The sequence below is a fragment of the Micropterus salmoides genome, unplaced genomic scaffold, assembly GCF_014851395.1.
Source record: "Micropterus salmoides isolate LMB-PRFRI ecotype aquatic unplaced genomic scaffold, ASM1485139v1 Ms_hic_scaffold_22, whole genome shotgun sequence".
Taxonomy (NCBI): domain Eukaryota; kingdom Metazoa; phylum Chordata; class Actinopteri; order Centrarchiformes; family Centrarchidae; genus Micropterus; species Micropterus salmoides.
Window position 1 is genome coordinate 23,625,591 of NW_024041373.1, and position 21,667 is coordinate 23,647,257.

General features: G+C 39.2%; 1 protein-coding gene across 1 annotated transcript in view; it reads right to left on the reverse strand.

Moving 5' to 3' along the window:
- Nucleotides 1-21,667, reverse strand: part of kcnq5a (potassium voltage-gated channel, KQT-like subfamily, member 5a) — a 109,875-nt gene that overhangs the window by 4,327 nt on the left and 83,881 nt on the right. The window contains exons 6-15 of the mRNA XM_038737919.1: nt 20,412-20,522; nt 20,116-20,211; nt 16,930-17,024; nt 16,172-16,198; nt 10,966-11,207; nt 9,159-9,267; nt 4,461-4,592; nt 4,034-4,150; nt 1,805-1,918; nt 285-411 (exon numbers count right to left, since the gene is read on the reverse strand). Of these exons, the coding sequence (XP_038593847.1) occupies nt 285-411; nt 1,805-1,918; nt 4,034-4,150; nt 4,461-4,592; nt 9,159-9,267; nt 10,966-11,207; nt 16,172-16,198; nt 16,930-17,024; nt 20,116-20,211; nt 20,412-20,522 (1,170 nt within the window). The remainder of the gene's footprint in view (nt 1-284; nt 412-1,804; nt 1,919-4,033; nt 4,151-4,460; nt 4,593-9,158; nt 9,268-10,965; nt 11,208-16,171; nt 16,199-16,929; nt 17,025-20,115; nt 20,212-20,411; nt 20,523-21,667) is intronic.

Genomic DNA, 21,667 nt, shown 5'->3' on the forward strand with positions numbered 1-21,667 from the left:
GGGACGAAGAGAAAACAGTAAGAACATGGAGGGAGGCAAAGAAAGAGAGACAGCAAGCAAGACAGCAAAGCTTAAAGGGCTTTTACTGACTTCTATCTTCGACCAAGGAATTTCAGAGCAACTTTTACAGATCTCTGGTGCTTGTTTCCAAAACAGATGTCAGACCAGAAAGTGAATTTTGAAAGACAGAAATCTCCTGGCAGAATGAATTCCTGAGACACAGGTATTTCTAAAGAATAATGCTGATTTAGTTTTCCCCTTCTCTCATTTCTTTCTTTACTCACCTGTCTCTCCACCTTACACACACGTCCTAGCATGCTCATGCCCTCCAGAGTGTCTCCATCTGGGTGAAGTTTGTCCCTCATCTTCTTATCCACAGGAACATGGCCTTTTCCCAGAATCTGATCCACCCTGATACACACACACACACACAAGCACCAATACTGGTGTCAATATATTAGGAAATAATGATGTTGCAATATAAGTAGTCACCCGAGCTTCATTTCAGGTTATCCCAAGTCAGGCAACAAACCTAAAGCAGCAGTAGGATGTTAAGATTAGGGTTAGTAAAACACACAACACAAAAGGAATGGCTATAGCAGTGCTCTTATATGAAAACCCTGTATCTCCAAAATTGTTTCACGCATTATGTAGTTTGTATGGGTTTCATGGGCTCTTAAACTTAAAGTATAAAAATTGTAAATGTGACAAATGAAAACAAAAAAACAAAAATCACATTTTTACAAGTAAATGGAATAAAAGCACAACTCATTTATGAGCACTATATCTCATGATTTGGTTTACAAACATAGCACATTCAAAGCAAAGATCATACTGTTGCTGTTGGGGGAAAACATCTCTCTCTCTATATATATAAATATCTCAAGCATTACTATGTATTTTTGAGTTTAGATAAATTCATCAGACCAAGTGTTCAGAAAATGCTCATAGCTTATACAGGATTATCCTTTCCACTTACCAATACTCAAGTAACACAACAGTGTTGAGGTATGTGTAAGTCCATTACCAGCTATTTATTTAACTTTCCATCCAGAAGAAGATTGTTTTTTATTAAGTTTTAAGACATTTAAAGCCCAAATGAGACGTTAAATGTAGTGCTGCATGGAGATTATCAGTGAATCTGTTGCCAGCTTTCTGAATGTCAGAATTCTGATCAAATCTCTCAGTCTTTGACTCTGTAATAATGTTGAATTAATTTAGGTAATAATGTTTTTGTATCTCTAACATGCACTGATCTAGGAGAGACCAGCGCCTACATACCACACAGATATATTTTTTTGTCTAACACAAAACACATGTGAATTAATTGGAAAACACTTCCATTCACAACCACACACAAGGATGAAGTATGGAACTATGGATGGGATCTAATGTAGCAACAGGGATGATATGTTTGGGCATGTGTGTATACTCATTAGTATTTTCATTAAATGCAAATGTTGGTGTGTGTGGTTAATTAAAACTTTACCAAATGGGTGGAGTTAAACGCAGTAGAATAATCATGATTTAAGTAAACATTTAATATGTTTTTCACTTTCAAAATCCTTTCTGTGTGACTGTCTAAACCTTCAAGTACTCATTGCAGTGTCCACTGCAAGCACCAAACATCTTGTACACAAGACAGTTAATACAAAGGACTATTATTTGCGTCCCTGCGAGCATGTGTACTTGCATGTTACATCTGACGGTTATTGGGGACTGCAATGGAACTAATGTTCACCATAGGGGCGACTAATGGGATTCTACTGTAGGTAAAACTTAAGTTAAGTGAAATCAAAGTAACCCTGAGTCAGGGAGCTTCTTCCTGTTGTTGCTGTAATAATAGTGCAGGGCAGGAGAGGACATGTTCCTGGGTCGGCTATTCAGGCTGGGACCAGAGCCCGCTGCACTGGCCAGTCTGGAGACAGGAGAAAGACTGGGTCAGATACATCTTTCTCTCTCTCTCTCTCTCTCTCACACACACACACACACACACACACACACACACACACACACACACACACACACACACACACACTAAAGCATGAAGCACATGTGGAACAAATCCAGTCCTATTGTACTAATTGGCAATCAATAACATTGGCATGTAGATAAACACAGAGTTTAGGCTGAAAATAAAGGCTGATACTGATGCTGACATTTTTATATGTTTCATGTTATGGTATGATCTTTTAATATTTTCATAATAAATGGTTTTAAATTTGACCATGTATCTTTAGTCTTTCTCCCATATTTGAATACATGTCAAGGCAGAAAAGCGTATAAAACAACATTTAAACCGCAATGTGTCACTAATAGACACACTTCACTGATAACCACATTAATGGAAAATGTCATGGTGGGCTTACAATGATTTAAAGCATGTTTACCTGCCTCATTTAATGGATAGTAATGATTGCTCATTATTGCTTTTAAATTAAGAGTTCATTTTTCAAAAACATTGCTGAAAACATTTCAAGTTAGTAAGTGTATCTATGTATGTAAGTGTATGTAACTAGTAGCTTATCCCTTGCTCACAGATCCTCCTTCATTCAATGAAATCAAAATTGAAGCATCAGTTTTACACTTCTGTTTGCATTTCATGATGTTGGCCACATTAAGGTTTACATTCTACATCATCCTCAGAGACTAAGCCTGTGAAAGTATGATATTCATAAAGTTGACTGGTATGATGGAAGTCTAGTAGCACTGTTAAAGAGATACAGCAAATGCACACTGTAGTACCCAGGTGGTCTGTGTGTATCTACAGCCTTTGCCAATAGACCCACTTCACACCAACACTCATAACATAACAGAAAACAAGAACTATATCATTCCCAGGAGTTCTAATGCCTACACTGGCATTCATTTAGCTTAACAAAACACCTGATAACAGTCAATACCAAGCCCTAAAACAAAGTCCTTAAAAAACAGGTTTGTAAATGTGAAAGTCCCAATCCACAGCTGCGCTATAGTGCCCCCTGCTGAAACAATCTCCAGCTTTGCTTTTTATATCTTAAGTAATTATAGATTTTTGATAAAAGAACTGAAAGCCTCTATATGTGGCTGCAAAAGGAAATAGGAACTGAAACAGCTGGAATTTGAATGAGTGACTGATGATGAACAAGTCAGAGTCTGGATTGGAGCTTTTACATAAGGACAAAATAGATCAACTACTTCTCTAAGTAGCACTTAGCTTGTATATCACCTACAGCCTATGTTAGCAGACATACTGTTCCAGTTAGATGAAGTCCTCAGGGAGCCCAAATCAGTAATCACATAGTTTCTAGTATGGTATGAACATGTAACGTGTTTAAAATATATTACTTAGCACTAATCAAATACAAATGGTGTGACAAAGGACCACTTCCTTGGTTTAAAAATGTGGCAAGAAAAAATGAATAGCTATTGTCCAATGGGTGTTTCTTTATGCATTTCTTGGACAACTTTGTTTCTAATCTATTGCTTGAGCTCCTTGACGACCTCTACTGCCAGAACTGGGTCATCCAGCCAATTTGATAAATGTTTCTGTAGCAACTTATGCATGTACTATGTCAGAAAACCCCACCGATCTCCAAGAAGACTAAAACAAACGGTGAACATTTGTCATGGCCCTCTTAAAGTTGGCAGTTAAACAGAACTGTGTTCTCTTCCAAAAGATGGAAGGCAAGTGCCCTGAAATGGAAGTTGTCAGTTTGCCTGTTTCTTGCTGAAGTGCTTTATAGGGCCGGGTTATGCTAGAAAAAGCTTCACAAGAATAAACAGATATCTCACCAGGTGTGTGAGACAGTTGGACACAGTGCTACATTTCTTTCCACCATGTTGCGTTTAAGTTGGCGCTGCATCTAAACTAAATAGACAAAAACTTCTGTGACTCTTTTCAAACTTTATGGACTATTGATGTGCAGGGATGAAGGGGATTTTCTGATAGATGCAAATGCATGCTGCTCGACCCAGGTTTGACATAATAAAGGTTTGGTTATGTTAGGGAGGGAAGCAGTTGGCGAGCAAATCAGGACGGGTTAGGTCTAACCCCGGTACAGACTGTTTCCTTCGGGAATGGCTGTAATATAAATGCAGAGAGGGAGAGGAAAAGGTCTTGAAGCGGCTGCTGAAAGGCCTTGGAGAGGGACCCACTACAGTGTCTAATCTGAGAGAGAAAAGGAATACACATGTATAGTACATACACACACTGGGTAAAATGTAAAAGTGGGTTCATATAATTTAAAATCATCACCCATAGAGTGATAACCTCTTTAGAACTAGTAGCAACTGCAGCAACATTGGCAATATCTATGCAAGAATAAAACTTTCATAAAGAACAAGTAACAGATATGGACAAACGGTAAATATGGTAAACAAGAGCAAATTCAAGTAAAAATTAATCGGGGTGATACCCAAGTGTACAAAAATTTTTTTTTGATTTAAATGTAAGTGTGGGTGTGTGTGTGTGTGCTGACCTAGTCTGAAGACTCTTGATGCGACAGAGCATGTCCAGGTGTCCTGCTGAGTACTGCTCTATGACATCCTTCACGTCGTATGGACGCAATGTTTCCTTAAACTTCTTTTTTGCCACGTGGAACTTCATGATCCTACACACACACATGCAAGCAAACACACACACACACACACACACACACACACGCACGCACACAAAATACAAGCACACAAGAAGAAAAAGAGAGTCAAAAGAGGCTTCAAAAATAAGGATGTAATTACTACAACTAACCACTAGATGGTAGCAACAGCTTTGGGAAATACACACTACATTTCACTTGTTGATCTTTTTTTTATTGTTAAAAGAAAACATCTCAAATACATTTGTCCTATGGTGCATCTTCTATGGTCAGAGATGACTCTCTTCATCAACTGAGTGACTTATACCTTGATACAGGGACCAATGCTCTGTCTATTAGGCGTGAAACCTGAAGGAAGTGGTCTATATACCCACCAGATCTCATGGTGCAGAACAGCACTTATCACTGGATGCACACTAGTGCTGCAACATTGGAAAACTAAAGGTGATATATTATTGAAGGAATGGCTGGATGAAATGGCTAAAATTTACAAACTAATAGACAGGTAAGGTTTCTATATGAAAATCTGGGGCCCCTACGCTTCGGCAATGTGATGTTGAGGAGTGGCAGCCGCTCCAACAATGGTATGATGTTCTTTATGACATGTGTATTCTGAGGTACTGTGTAGCTTGCACAACCTGAGGTACTAGGTTGAACACATGACATGCCACACATGGGGTGGTGATGGAGCAGTGGATTAGTCAGATACCTTTGGTGTGAGGGGCCCAGGTTCAATTCCCCACTGTGACACAACCCATAGTTGCTACAGAGGCGTGCAGCCTCTGACAATTACTGCAATTGTAAGTCGCTTTGGATAAAAGCATAAGCTTAATGTGAAGACATATGCTATGTCGCATATACAAGATAATAATGCTCAGTCTCTGTCTATCCCTTGTTTCTTTATGAATGATGTGTCCTTTATTGGTTTGATATGTCTCCTTTTGTAAAGCCAATAAAAAGTACAGTCAAATACATCAAGGAGTCTCTAACGGGAAACCAAAGTTCCCTCGTTTGCTTGTCAAATTTATAACAACTAAAATAAATTACTTTGTAACTTGAGTGTAATTCTCTATCTTCCTCTATTTGGTGAACGGAGCCACTGCTGGGTTAATAATATTGATACAGGTAAGGGGATCTATGCACTTGCTGCATTTGGATTCCCAGGTGGCTTCTGCTTTTCTCCAGTTGCCTGTTTTTCTCACTGTCTAAAAGGAAACAATGGCGACAGATGACCCTCTGTAATAACACTCCTGACAGGGGAGGGGTGTCCAACCGTCAACCCGACACCCTGGGAAAGCCCTGGGCTCCGGCTGCCCATGGAGGAGGCCTGCTGGGTGGGCAGGCTAGCCGGGGTTAGTTTGGTAGTGATGATATGTGCGTGTATTTTTGCACACATGTGAGTATAGGGAACAGCGGCGCTGGTGATGAGGGTTTGATAGACTTCAGTTCACTAGACGAAGTGACTTGACTTCCAGAACTAGTGACTAATAACAGACTGGATATTACTACCAAACTACCATTCAAGAGGGAACATTGCAAACAATCCTCCCTTGATCTGATTTATGTCAAATGTGGATTCCAAAAAGATTGCACAGGAAATTATTACATAATTTGTAATCTCTGTTACAATGATAAAAACTACAAATACAAAAAAAGTGGGAGTTGTATGAAAATACCAATGTGTTATGTTCTGTGTACAGCATATAACATTACTGAGGATTGTTAGAAATATATATACTTAAAGACCCAATGTGTTTTTGATAAAATGCATAGCTTAACAGCTATTCCCTCTAGATGTGCAGATGGGACATCTTATTTATTGAAAATATGCTGTGGTCCATATGGGCAGCATCTGTACCTGCGTGTTGAGAATATTATTACAGCTTTGGACACATATTCCCTTACATACAGTACTGTCCTGTCACCCTGTAAAGATTGATAATAGTAAACAGCTTAATTGGTCAAAAATGTTATGTTGTTCACCCTGACAAGAAGAACAAGCAGATATTATCTCTGTCCACCATATGAGAAGGGTAAAATACAGAATGTATAAAATCAGGATCGCAACATCTGAATTCTTATTAACATGAAGAAAACTATCAATACATAACTTTTAAACCAGAAGTCAATTTCCTCACCAACCTGTAATTTCTCAATGGAGAACCAGCTAATGAGTGGTGAAAATAGACATTTTTACAATGAAAAATATGAAAAGGGTGAGAAGAAGCAGTGAAGTGAGAGAATTAGTTGGCGCCAGTTGGATAAACATTCACTCACAGGGTGCCGGTGCCAGTGTAAGAGAGCAGGGTCTGCTAAAACATACACCCACACACACGTTCATTTACACACACACACACACACACACACACACACACACACACCAACAAGAAACTCATGCATGGCTGCTCGAAACTCCCCGCTGACAAACCCTCAATCCCAGCAGCAGGTCATTTAGATAAAGAGAGAACGATGGAGCAAAAAGAGAAGAAAAAATACAGAGAAATACATTTCAAAAAAGCTTGTGCATCATGTGAACCCCCTGCACTCATAGGTGAATGTATGTTTTTCCCAAGACAGAATTACGTGGATATTGGAGGGAAGAAACCTTGTTGAACAGCTGTAATTTTTGATAAACGGCCTATTCTATACCAAAGCATTCTTCTGTTAGCTGGAGGTATTTTCGTACAATGAAATTTAGTCATTCAAGGGCTGCACACTGAATCCTCCATGAACTTTGAAATCAATAGTAACAGATCATAAACAGCCTACAAAAAAAGACGGAGGGCCAATCAATCAGTATGAAATGTGGCCTGACTTCAACAAGAGCTCAACTACAGAAAGGATTGCACTACGTTTACATTCAGCAGCCAATCATGAAAGAAAGAGTCAGTTCAGTGGCATCTCCATTTGACTGGCAACTCTTTGGTGAGCTGGAAACATGTAAGAAAAAAAGCCCTAAAGGAGGAGTTTTACAGTTTTTTTCAATTGCTAACCTGCATTGGTCAAAACTGAAGTCCCATTGTCAAAACTCGTCACACAGTCAGCGAAACAGAAGAGTATGTGGACCAAACTGTGAATAATTTTTCATTGCTTTCACACAAAATGCATTCAATCACCACTTTCTCCAAAATCCATGAACTCTTTTCCCATTAATACTTCACCACCGGCAAAACACTGTATATCTGCAGCACATTTTTCAAATGCTAACACACTGTGTCCAAAACTGTTCAAAACACATTCAAAACAAAATGTTTGCAAATTTCCTGCATTTTTGCTGTAGCTGGACAGATTTACAGTATATAGAAAATCTTTGCAGAACATTTACATCCATTTTATGTTTTAGAGAAATGTGTGTAATGTTTTGAATGTGGTTTTACTGTAAAACTGCAAGCTGAATGTAAAGCAAGAAAATGTGCTTATATTTTAGCAGAACTGGTTCAAGGGGATGGTACATCAATTACAGGCTGTGGTCATTTGGTCTCAGGTACCAGTGTTAACTATGTACACAACTGAAAAAAAGTGTATTGCAGCACTGAAATGTCAGGAATTACTGAATGTATTTCTGATTCATTCTTGTAACATATAATATAGTATAGTCAATAAAGTGAAAATATGTTACAGGTTTCTTCTATTTTTTCTCAGTTGCTTTGGTACATTTGCAAAACTAATTGTATTGGTAAACTATGGCTAAACTTTTGATGACAATGATTGAAAATGCACAAGGCTGTACTTTTTCTGTATGGCATAGATCAATCTCAACTGTACAGAGTTACAGTAAACATTGCAAGAGATTGGACAGGATTCACAGTAACACTTTTACGCACTGTAATTTTTTGACAGAGCATGTCATTGTGATGCAGAAAATAAAAAACAAGACTATTTTACAGCACAGCATAGCACAACGGAATCAATTACATAATAAGAAATGGAAACATGAAAACAGCCCTTAGGTTGATGTCCTGTTTATCAGTTCCAACAAACCACAAAATACACATAAATAAATGATACGGCCAATCAGAAAAGCAGGAGAACTTCAATGCCAGTAGGGACCGACAGGAAACACTTCCATTTGATTTGAACAAACCATCACACATTCCAGCATGGAGCCCTACTTTTATAGTTTCCTTGAGAGACCCCAGGAAGTCATTGCTCTTGAACAAGAAATAGTCTGGTAGCTGTTTCCCCCTGTTTCCAGTCTTTACCCAAAGCTAACCACAGACATGAGAGTGGTATCAATTTTCTCATCTAACTCTGAACAAAGTATTAAACAATAGTACATTACTATTTTTTTAAGAAGGAGGCAACAGTAAAATTTAGAAAATCAGGCCTGACTGGATATTGGTTGACAGAACACGTATAGTCATGTGTTAAAAGATTTTTTTATTTTTTAAAGCAAACTTTAGAAATGACTTCCCCTTCTGTCAAGTTACAGTATATCTTTTAGCCATTCAATAGCTTATTTCAGTTTCTCACCTGATATTAGTATTTGCACGCAAGTTTGCAAATGTGGTCTGGATTTAAAAGGTGGTTTGCCAGCTAAAAGACCTGAAATGTGAAATGTGAAGTGTAGCAGGAGCTCACCTGACAGCTCTGATGACAGCCTTGAGGGGAGCTGATAAATCCTCCACTGTAACATCACAATGGCAGCCTCTCTCATCAAAGGACTCCTCTGTGGTCATTCCTGTGTCCACTGAGAGAGACAGACCGCTGTTTCATCAATAAATGTAGCCCCATGCAAAAATGCAGTCTTAAAGCAATTTCTCCATAGCAGGTCTTGACCGGAGTCTCCAAGAATGTTTCAAACTAATACTATTTTAGCTTTTAACAGGCCAGAATTTATGCCCTGCTTGGATGGGATCTTTAGGAATGTTTTGCCAGCTCAGCTATGTAATGTGAGAGAAGAGGGTACTGTATATCCTGATTACTGCCAATAATTACGAGAGTGGGAGACACAGACAGAAAGACAGACACAGAAAAAAGAGAAAGAGCAAGAGAGAAAAGCACAGGGAAAAAGATGGAAAGCGAGTGAATAATTATATAGTGCACAGAAACAGAAATGCTTTTAAAGAAGTCAGCACTTTCATCTATTACAGTAGTGTCAGAGTTTCTGGGAAATGTGAGGACAACATAATGCATACAATAACTACTTTAGCTCATAATAATAAACGCATGCTGCTTTCAAAGCACAAAAAGCAAGAATTGAGATTTAATGTAAATAAGGGCTTTGTGCATGTTTTATTCTGTTAAGTGTTTCCCAAAATGCAACATATCCACCTGGATAAAGACATAAATGCATGACATTCATCATTCTACATATCTAGAATGTAGAGAGACTAGACAATATATTGAAAGTTTAGAGAACACAATTTTAAGAACTATACTGGTAGATGTTTTATCCCATAAATAAAAAAAAATCTCCAATTTCCAAAGCATACCATATAGTAGGATAAAAAACAGTCCAGACAGCACCTGGCTTCAGCTCATCCTAGCACAAATACCAACTTTTTATTAAACACAATATAATAAACTATAACAATCCAAAAAGCAAATATGAACGACTTCCATCAAAAAGTTGTTTAATTCTTGGATGTTGGAGCGTCCCACCAACTTTCTACTGCATTACCATATACCAATAAAAAAACCCAAAGGTACTTAGTAAATGTGACATTATGACATGAAGGTGCAGGTCACCCAAAAATATACAGCATGCTTTGGAAAATCCTTGTTAGAAATGTCAAATATACACAAACAAAAAACCTTTACGTAAAACTAACATGAACCTCTGCTTTTTTGACAAAGTTAAGATCGTTTTGGTAACTTCACTTTTTTTTTTGTTATTTTCTGCTGTTTTGTCTTCTCAGTGGTTTGAAGTGTACGTCTGTGCACCAAACAGGATTTCCTGATGAAGCAGGTTCACTGAGTGTTTGACTCTTAAAAAATAATATATAAGGATTATTTTCCTGAATTGATTGTTGCATATTTAAGCCTGGATGTTTTAAGGCTACACAGAAAACAGATTTGAAACCTAGCTTTTAACTTTAATATCTCAGGAATTTTTATAGCTCCAATAATTTGTACGCTAGTTATGTGGTTGTGCAAATGTTCTCTCTTAAAAATCTAAATGGGACAACCTGATTAACCCTTCAACATACTGTTTTTCTCCCTAAGACTTTAAATTCAGCCCGACATATTGAGATTATCTATCTTTGGGATCTCCACTAGCCAGTGGGCCAGCCGTGTGTTTGTATGGCTGGCCCACTGGGGGTTCAATGAGGTTAAAGAGATTAAATAAAGTGACTCTACATTTACACGATAAAATGGCATACTGTGTTGAAAAGGGTAGTTTGACATATGTTTTGTTGGTCTGTTGATTTAAAGTCTTGCTCACCATCTGGGACAGCAGTGCGAGTCTGGCTCTTCAACCTCAGTGACGGCCTAAACCGGGTCCGGTCGTTGAAGCTCCAGCTCTTCTGCACTTTGGCCGGGCTCCCACCCATCAGCTCGCTGCCGCCTACCACGTCGTTGCCAGGGGAACAGCGTTGGCGGTCGTTGATGGACGTCTGCCTGCTCTTCATGCTCTGACCACGAGGACTCGCCAGCCGGACCCGCTCCTTAAAACTCAACTTCTGACTGCAGGGAGGGAGGGGGGAAAAAAGAGAGGGAGAAGAGGAGGGTGAGGGTGGGGGTGGGGAAATAAGGAGAGACCATTGAAAGAAGCAGAGTGAAAGATTAGGGATGGGGGAGACAGAGGGAGCAAGAGTGACAGAAGTGATGATCCAAAGATAGATGGATGAGGAGATGGATGGGGAAAGTGAGTTTATGAGGGAGTTGATAGAGAAAGTGTATGTGGCAGAGTTCGGGGTTGATCGAGAGACACACACAGACACAAGGAGAGAGAAAAAAAGGATGCTGTCAACACCTATTTCCCCTCAGAGAGTGAGAAGAGTTCAGAGCGCAGACACAGGGCAGCGTTCTGTCTTTTCCTTCAGCCCAAACATCATCCATCCAACTGACATGCCCAAAACACCAGAACAGAGCCAAACTGCCCGCCAAGCCACTGAAACAAACCCTCAGTGTTGGATCCTGAAGTGCTGCACTCCTCACCTAATCGCCTGATAATCTATCCATGTATTCTCTTTTCAAAACAGAGTTAATGAGATTTTTAAAAGGCAGTGTGTAAAGCATGGCAAGGTTAATAAATCACCACCACACATTCATTTTGAGACCAACTTAAACATTATTCAGAGAGAAGCCACGAACCGCCATCATTGGATTATGTTTTGGGAAATGTTGTGAGTTCTTCCTGAACAAAAAGAGCTAAATCTTTCAGAGACTAGGAAGGAAAATTAATTCCAGCATGTTAATCAGTGCCTATTAAATTCAAATAATCTGAGGTCCAACTTGAAGCAACACGATTTATCAGAAAATATGACTTTAATTTAACAAAACACAATCTCTGTTCACTGTAGAAACGCCATGATATGACATATTGATATTGAAAAATGCTATGTATGTATCTGCGTCTTTATCTATCATAATGGTTTTAGTCCATTTAAATAAATAACACATATTAGCTACACCTACCATTCAAGAAAAATGAATCCACATAAAGTTCAGATCTTTGCTAACCTCCAAGGGGTTGGTGGGGATGCAGAAAGTTCTCAATCAATGAGACTCATTACAGTAAACTATTATGTTGCTAAAGCAAATAGACCAGCATGCAATGCAGCAGACACATAAGAGAGATGCAGGGTTCCCACAAATTTTTACCATGCCACAATTTCACATTTTCTTCCAGACTTCAGTGTCTCACCTGGATTTCAGCATTTTAATCAGTTTCAATCACTTTAACAGAAGTTTTGCTTGCATATTCCAAAGAGGAAGTTATTTTTTTAGTTTTACTGATTTGCCATGATTTCCCAAACCTAGACCTGTGCAATATTTTCCATACTTTCTCTGACTTGTGTAGGAACATTATTAAACACTTTACAATACATGGCAATACATTATCAATGTTCAAGGCAGAATTAAATACTATTAGCGAGCGATACAGTGGTAGCCATTTCATACACTTTCTGCTATTACTGAAATAACAACAAATTATTTCTTAAATACAGTGAATGGAACTAAATATCTTTGCATCTCTGATGGCTAAAAATGACTGAAAAGAGAAGTGAAGCAAAGCAGTAATGCACAGAGCATGCAGTAAAACAAGGAACAGCTCATTTTAAATCTGTATATTGGCATCTATGGCACTTGTTGGGGCATAATTTAATGTTAACTGGGTCCAGCCCCATGAATTGCTCTTTTAATTTCCTTCTTATTTACTATATTGTCATCGGACCATTTTATTCTTATAACTGAACTGTCTATAGCTTCTAAAAAAATCCTCCGAGACCAACTTCTGACCCCAAGAATCTAGAAATTGGTGGTTGTTCATTAAGAATATGAACACAACAAAATATTCATGTGGCTGGAATAAATATAAAATAAAGGGGAATTTAGATCTAGTATTTTTTACTTTTTGTCTCTGATTTTTAACTTATCGAGCTCTTTTACTGAGAATTTTCCCTAAATTGACTCATATTATCTTTAAATTATAAATAATCAAAGGATAATGTCTATAATGTCTTTTATGGTGTAAAGATCAGTTTTGGTGTAATTCCCCTTTAATTTGTAACATGGTAAGAAAGTCCTGTTTGCATTCGGCAGGCAGCAGGCACCAGTACCCGTCTCAGACAAAATCCTTTGTGGTAGAAAAGGGATTAGGGAGGGAGTTAAGAAGGAAGTTAATTTTTTTTTTTTTGTTGTTGTCCTTCATGCTATAAGTCAGTCATTTCCATAGGTTATTGGGGGGCAGGACAGAGAGGATGCTGGGTAGTACTGTAGATACCTCCTATATGTCCGAGTATACCTTCTGAAGAGCCTCCCATTACTTATACCTTTACTACAGCGTAGGAGGGAGAGGCAGATGGAGGAGGGAAAGAGGAAAGAGATAAAGGTTGGAGGAGATTAAAAGAGGAGTTCAGCAGAGGAAGAAGAAAGATTCTCTGCTGTCAATACTAATGCAAAGGGCAGGGGGGATATTTTAGAAATGGATGGCAATGAGTGAACAGGGATGTTTTGTAAGGTATACCCACCTTGATTTAGTTTTCCCTCATATGGGGAAGACAAATCTATATATCATACTAGTGTCATCAAACTAAAACCATAGTCAGTTTTAAAAGCATTATTCTGTACATGTGCAACCTGGACCCTATTTTCCCCAACAGATTTGACCAAACTGTCACCAGATGCCTCAGTGAGAAACTACTTTGCTTGCCTGGGTTTGGCTCGGCAATCATGTACGAATGCTTCAAATCATGTCTTTTCAACACAATAATTCTTCTGTGACATGCGGTGAACAAATTTCCTAACTGTGCCTTCCTGTGGGGCTGCAGCGTTGTGTAAAGTAGTCTGGTCCACAAAAAAATTAAAATCAGGCTGTATTCACATATAATTGGTGTTTAAATGAAATCTGGTGTGTTTGCCAGTTTAGTCTAGTTTGCTTAGTTTGGTGTGAATGCTGTTATTTGAGCCCTGTTGTGGACTAAACAGCACTCTTACAAACGCAAACATAACTAACTGCAGCATTACTTGGAATAAGCCTTGTTTCATTTTCCCATTAGGGAGCAATGCAAGTCAACTATGGGTTTAAACACGCTTAAATGATGAGAAATAGTGTCCAGGTTAAAGGCATTAAGTCAAAGTATTAACCATTTGTTTATCTTTGCTCATATTGATCATCACTGACTGGAGGTTTACCCTCTTTTACCACATCACTTGGTTCAAATTCAATTTCACTGTACCAAGAGGTACACCCACACACAGGCACACCTGCCTACACACATAAACTCCAGATTAAACCCCCATTATCCTTTATTTCATAATGCCTCTCACTGCCAATATCCAGCACACTTGCGCTCAGCATGATGCCTGCTGTAGCACTTTGTGGTGCGCCTAATGTTTACTACTGCTGGTGTTTACAAGTCTGCTTAAACGAAAACCACCAGCCGTTTACCACGGCACCTACCGTCGCCGAGTAGCCGACAGTCTGTAAAACCACTAATAACAGAGTGTTGTGTGTTCTCTTGGTGGAGGGAAGGTCATAAAAGGGTGTGTAATTATGATTTCACAAGTGCAAATTGCATTTGCTGTAACAAAAGTTTCTAAGAAGGGAAAGCATAATTAAACACAGCCCTTTAAACAGAGGGATTTCTGGGGGATGGATGTTGTTGTGGATGCAACAAAGCCTAATGAAATGTTTTTTTGTTTAAAGATGAGACGCTTGTGTATTTGTGTTTGACTACGAGTATGAACTTATTGTTTTTATATATGTGCGTTTCTGTGTTTGTGTGTCTTTCTTAAGTTTAAATGCCTAAGAAGATGCTGGCTCAATATAAGGCCCCCAAATGTTGCCAAAGGACTGTAAAAACCTATACTAGCACAATTAAACTCACAAATCTCTTTCTGTCTTCTTCCCCTCTCTGAAATCCCCTATCTTCCCTCCCTCTGCTCCCCCTTCTTCAACTTCGCTCTGTCTCTACAAGACTTGTGTTTGATGAGTTATATAAATACCATCCCAATGGAAAAAATGAGTCATGGTACAGACATGGTACAGACTCCTGTCTTTGATGGCGTGTGTGCATGCATGCATACATACACACACACACACCCACACACACTCAACAAAGACAGAAGACCATCACCCTTCATGCCTGAAAGTCAAGTGCAGAGAGGGAAACAGCAGTGAAAGGAGGAATTTAAAATAAAGAAAGGAGACGCAATTTTAAAGTAGCTCTTGTAGTACTTTCTTTGCAGTATAGTTTCGGTCTACCTACGTCTGATGTAAAAACACAACTGTCTCTACCACTGCATCTCTTCTTGCCCCTCTTTCTCAATTCAACACAATTCAAATCAACAAATGTACTTCAGCGGAGCTCTTGAGAGAACGTCTTAGCTGATGTTCTTTACATTTTTACTCAAATGAACCTGACACCTTTGGTTTCCTTTTATCAGGACACATCAACCTCGTTATTGCACAGGCTACTTATCCCTTTATTTTGTATTTCATAGCACTCTAGTCTTTTAACTTTTACAACATCATTATTACTTTGCCAGGTCATACTGGTTAAAAACATGGACATAAGTCAAAACAACTGCCTACACTTTCTCCAGTAATGGTGGTCTTGTTCTAAAGGGTAAATAAGTGTTCAGTCATTCACTAAACCAAACAACTAACAAACCATAAACACAATTAACAATCAACATCTTCCAACCCTTTGATGGCAATTGCAGTCTTTAACTGATTCACTAACCATTCACTGTTACCTATCAGCAAAGAAGTAAATAAATTCATCATTGGACCTTGGATCTGTGAATCTGTAATCACACAATCAATAAACTAAAAAAATATAGACTAAACAAGCCCACAAATAAGACACAGTTTAAAAAATAAACACATAACGTTAGGCATATAGTTTAATCAGAATTGCATCACAGGTTGACTGTATGTGTTCGTGTCTTTGAAGGAATAAGCTGAGAGTCATACAAACCTGTAAGTAGTCTCGCCCTGCTCTTTCCTTCAAAGGTTAGTGGGATAAAGAGGAGGAGACAAAGGGAGATAAATCAATATTCCAGCAGATTTACAAAGCATTATACAGATGTTTCCACTAATGGATATGGGTTTCCACTAATGGATATGGGAGGCATCAGGCCAAAAGGAAACAATAAGAAAGAAACTTTATGGGGTTAGTTATATACAAGCACATGCAAGCTATGGCTGTGCACAGTAAGGGTAAAGCATTAGCGGAAAGACACATCTATGTGTGTGTGTGTGAAAGCAGGAATGATGATCCTGCTTTCACTGTTCACTCTCCAAAAATCTGTGACAACACAAAAAAGCGAACCCACAAAAACTTTGTCATGACTGACATTGTCCAAATTAATGTGAATTTTTTTTCTAACTTGACCCAAGCCGAATAACTTCAATTAACATTTATAAAACTTACACAATCTCTGAATTCATTATCATTATATACCTCAGCAACTTCCATTGTGCCAGTCAACAAGGCATTCGACTGCCTGAGTGTGAAAAAGGTTTGAACGATCATGCATGCCAAGCAAACAATCCCTGATTGGGGAAACAAAATGTTAATGCAGGTACGCTATTAAAAAAATGAGAATGCTGCAGTGAGGCATACAGTGGAAAAAAAGAGCTGAAGCTACACCAATGGAGACAAGCAGCTGAGGAGATGAGGCAAAGGGCTGAGTAACAGCGGCCATGTTTTAAAGTCTGTAAGTTGTTACCTACTTGGCGGGGCTGCAGGTATGCAACGCCTTCAAATGAGGCTTCCAGGTAGCAATGGAAACCGAGTTCTCATCAGCAGCATAACTACGCCAGACACACTACGTGCAGAGTCGACAGGATAAATAAAATAACGATAATGAAACAATTAACAGGGTAAAGTGTGGGTGGAAAAACAGGGTGAGGGAGGAACGTATAAGTTGGGTAGAAAGTGAGAGAAGGAAGGTGAGGAGGGGATAAAAAGAAAGAGCTGATTAGTTTTTTGGGTAATGTTGATGCACTGTTGTCAGGGGCTGTCGAAGAGAGGTGGGGGCGGTGATGGTGGTGTTGTTGGAGGTGGTGGGGATACATGCCTGAAGGGGGGGAGAGCACTTTGATAGTGGTACCAGGTGGCTCTGAGGTAGGGGCGAGCGCCGTCGGTGGAGTATAGACGCCAAGCCGCCTGGGTGGGGGAGGGAGCAGATGGACAGGACGCGCACACATTCACATGTACACACACGCACAAACATGACGCAGACGGGCAATGGCACAAACATGGTGAGGAAAAAGGGACTGAGATATATGTGAACATGTAACATATACAGGTGCTTCAGGGGATGTAACCAGCTGGCAGCCATATTGATAGTCCGCAGTATGGCCATGGAGAGTGAGTCATTTCATCATACAAGTCTGCAATTTGGACATGAAAGACCACTGTTCCATTTTATACCCAGTTAAACTAGTCAAATGTTCATTGACTACTTGCAAGTTAATGTCTGCAATGGATGGATTAGATTAAGCAAATAGAACGTCTATGGACATCAGGAGTTAGTTTTTGCTGTTAGTCATGTTTGTTTGCTTTGAGCACACAGTTATGTTTATTTTGTGTCTGCATTGGCCAAAGCCTTCACACACGTTCATTGTTGATTACGGTCCACATGGCCATACAATTTGGACTGCACACAAATCACATGAACCCTCATTGACACACATATGCAGAATGTTTAATTTGGGTTTACAGTAACCCTCATCTGTAAAGAAATGCACCGGCCATTTTGCAATAATGACCTACATTAACCTCAATCATTTTTACAGGTTGTTTTCTTGATTTACTTGCAGCTGACTGAACCTCCTCAATGGTGCCAGTTGTGGTTACAAGATTTGCGACACGACTGGAAAGTCTTTAAATAAACACTTTACACAGACAGGGTGGGAAATTTAACACGGCCACTTGCCAAATACTAGTTAATTTTGGCTGTTGGTTGTTGGGCTACTATAGAGACAACTTTAAAGTAATTTGGAGATTCAATCTTATTCTAAAAATACAATTGGTAGGCAAAATAGTTATTGTAGCCCATGAAATTTTGAATTGACCAGCTGCTGAGGCTTGAAAACAGTGATAATATCCTCTTGCCCTGCAGACAGACACACACCCACACAAACACACAGTGGGTTAAAGCAGGGAGAGCTGTGTGGGATAGGGGAGTGAAGTGATGGACAGAATAGTAATGTCATCCACACATTGAACATGTCAAAGCTGCTTCCAAGTTTCCTTTTACCTGTTGAGGAAAATGTTAGGAGCTTGGCAGACAACAGACACTGACCAGGTGCTTGACACAAATAAAACAGAAACAAGATCAACGCACAGGATTAATTGCTCCCTTTGTGGGTTATTTAGGATCAATTGGGCTCCAAATGGTCTTTGTCAAGCATAACAACTGATCATATTGATAACAGGGAGGATAGGCAAGACAATGTTTAGCTTTAGCCAATTTCACACTGATCTGATATCACATATCTGGGAATGCAGCGACACATGGTGAGACCCAGAAAGTCTTAAACTAATCCCCACTTTACCCTATCACCTAAACTAGCACCCACACTGTTCTCTATAATAAACCACTGTTTTTATAATGCATATATGTCCATCACTAAAGTAAGTAAAGTAGGTCAAACATGTAAAGATTTCCAAGCTCATAACCAGGAAGTTGCAGTCAAACAGATGAAAAAGTAAGAAGTTTAATGATACCACAAGTTGTGATGCTTCACTTGAACACATTATGTAAAATTTTACAAATATCAATATAATTTTCAATTACTGTAAGACCATGTCATTAACAACATACTAAGGGTGTTGATGTAGTTTAAGTGATACTGTATATTTACATGACGATGTGACAGTTCTTTGCTTATTTAAATTGACAAGGATCGCATGATTGCAGAATAAGTGAGTGAAAACATTGAGTTTCCCCTCGCAGGATTAAATAAAGTATATCTTAAAACACTCCGGCTTGCTTCGCCTCTTTCTGGGTTGGGGGGAGTATGAACCAAACCGTGGCTCAAAAATCGAGGTCTGAACCAAACTGTGGATTTGGTGTATCGTTACACCCCTACTCAAAACTGATATAAATGATTACTAAATCTAAAAAAATACTGCTCAGAGCTTTGAAAAAAATACCATGGAAAATTTTAAAAAGTAGGTCAAGGAAGTTCATATAGGATGGTAGACAGACGAACACACACACACACACACACACATAAAGAAACGCAGACACTCTCAGAGACACACATATGTGCAAACAAGGAGAAAAGCACACAATTGTGGGCGCACACACACACACACACACACACTCCACAGCAGATATTTATTGTTCATTATAAAGTAATGCAGCTGGTCTTGTCTATTACAATGAGTGACGGGGGGAGCGTTTGCCCAGGGAATGGTTGCCATGGACACGGCTCATAAATCCCAGTAGTGTGTGTTGCTGTTGGACCTGAGAAACAACAGCGTGCCTCACACACCGTTAGTCATCATCAGCTACACACTCTGACAGCCCAGAGATGGACAAAACACACGCACACAGACACACATACACATTCATATTAAGTACTTAATGAAACACCTTCACTCTGATAGGAAGAGAGATGTTGAAACCACCTATCCACGCACTTCAACATATTCCTATCACACTCATTAAAGGGTAAAGAGTGGACATACACACACTCATGCTTTTATTCAGACCCAGGGACACGCATTGGAAGGCTTTAGAAACGGTCAAAACAGACAGCGCACACACATACATAGAAATCTGCACTTAAGAGTAGAGAAAGTTCTCTCTCTTCACGCTGGTCCTCAGCTGCAGCTACTGGTGCAAAAAGAAAAAAATCAGTAGAGGTGATGTGTGTTTGTTCCCTGCGTATGTGTGGGTATACCTGGATGAGGCTGGCAGCTGGGTTCCTCCTCTTTTCAAAGTGCTTCTGTCGATGCTGCTCTTGCACCTTCAGGGCAAAACCTGACCCTAGGATCCCCTACATGCAGAGAAACACACACACACACACACACACACACACACACACACACACACACACACACACACACACATAGATAAACAAAACAAAAGAGAAAACATGGCTCCTACTACTGTTAGCATTAGCTTTAAGGAGCTTTTAGGAAATACAGTACTTGTAATCAGTCACGGTGTCATGATGTATGTCTGTATTTGACTCACAGCTGGCAAGGCGAAGAAGGAGATCCCCAGCAGAGCAAAACAGGCAGATAATAACCGCCCGGTCCATGTCTGTGGGGTCTTATCACCGTAGCCAATGGTTGTAAGGGTGATCTAAAGAGTCAGAGGTCAACACTCAGGTAATCTGTCCCTTGCTCACTCATCCACTATTCCCTACTTAATAGACACTCAATTGTTCACTCTATGGTGAGCAGCAAATTGTGGGTTTTTTTGCGCCATCACTGACAGCTGTAGTGTAGGAATACAATGACGGAAAGTACACCTGTGCACTATATAGTAAAAAGGTGGTTTCAGTCACATCCCATGAGTATGTAGATTAAATCACATGACTAGTAGTTATACAGCAAACAATTACAAACAAATCGTCTTCTCTATATTCTTGAAACACTCATAATAAGTGTACTTTTGTGCACAAACTGGCTCCTCTTTGGACTTATTTCCTAAATTCAAATTTATGCAAAGCCTCAGAGGTTTTTATGAACAAATCTTGTACACAAGCTAGTTGAATCTCTCACAGCTGTCCATGGCCTGATCCTACATTTAGCAAATTCAAGTTTTTGATTTAAGTGGACAAAAGAAAAAAAACCAAGGTAATAGGAGAGAAAAGAGCTACCATTACAAAGTCTAATGCTTCTTATTATTTACTAACACAAGCAATTTAGCCACAATGCATTATCTAGCTAGTTTGTTAACAATGATTTTTTTCCAAGTTCACACTCGCCAAACAAAAAGCAGGATAATTAGTGACCTAATTGGTGACCTAGTGAATGCCATGATCATGGTGAATCAGTCAGCTTTAGATTTAATGCTTTTTCAAAATGTCTCAAAAGCATTTAGAGACTTAAATAGCGGTCACAGTTTAAATACATCAAGAGAATGGTGCACTGTGTACAATTCACCTTTTCACAAAAATGATGTAAAGGCTTTTAGTGTCTACCAGAAAGAAAGACGCTCCAAGGCTACAGAACATGGGAACACGGTGTGTCTAAATGTCATTCCCACAAGCCTAACCGGCCAGGTTCACCTAGCAGCAAGAAAAAATTGAATTTATCGATCGGCCCATAACTTGTTCGTGTGTTGTCTGTTTCCACGTTTTCAAGGCATAATGGGTTTTAGATGTAGGAGGAAACAGTGCATTGCAGTTAGCCAAGTGTGACTTCAAAGGCCTTTCCTGTTGGCTTTTGTACTGAAGGTGTCATTAAGGTCACACACAAACTGTAAATGGAAATATATCACTG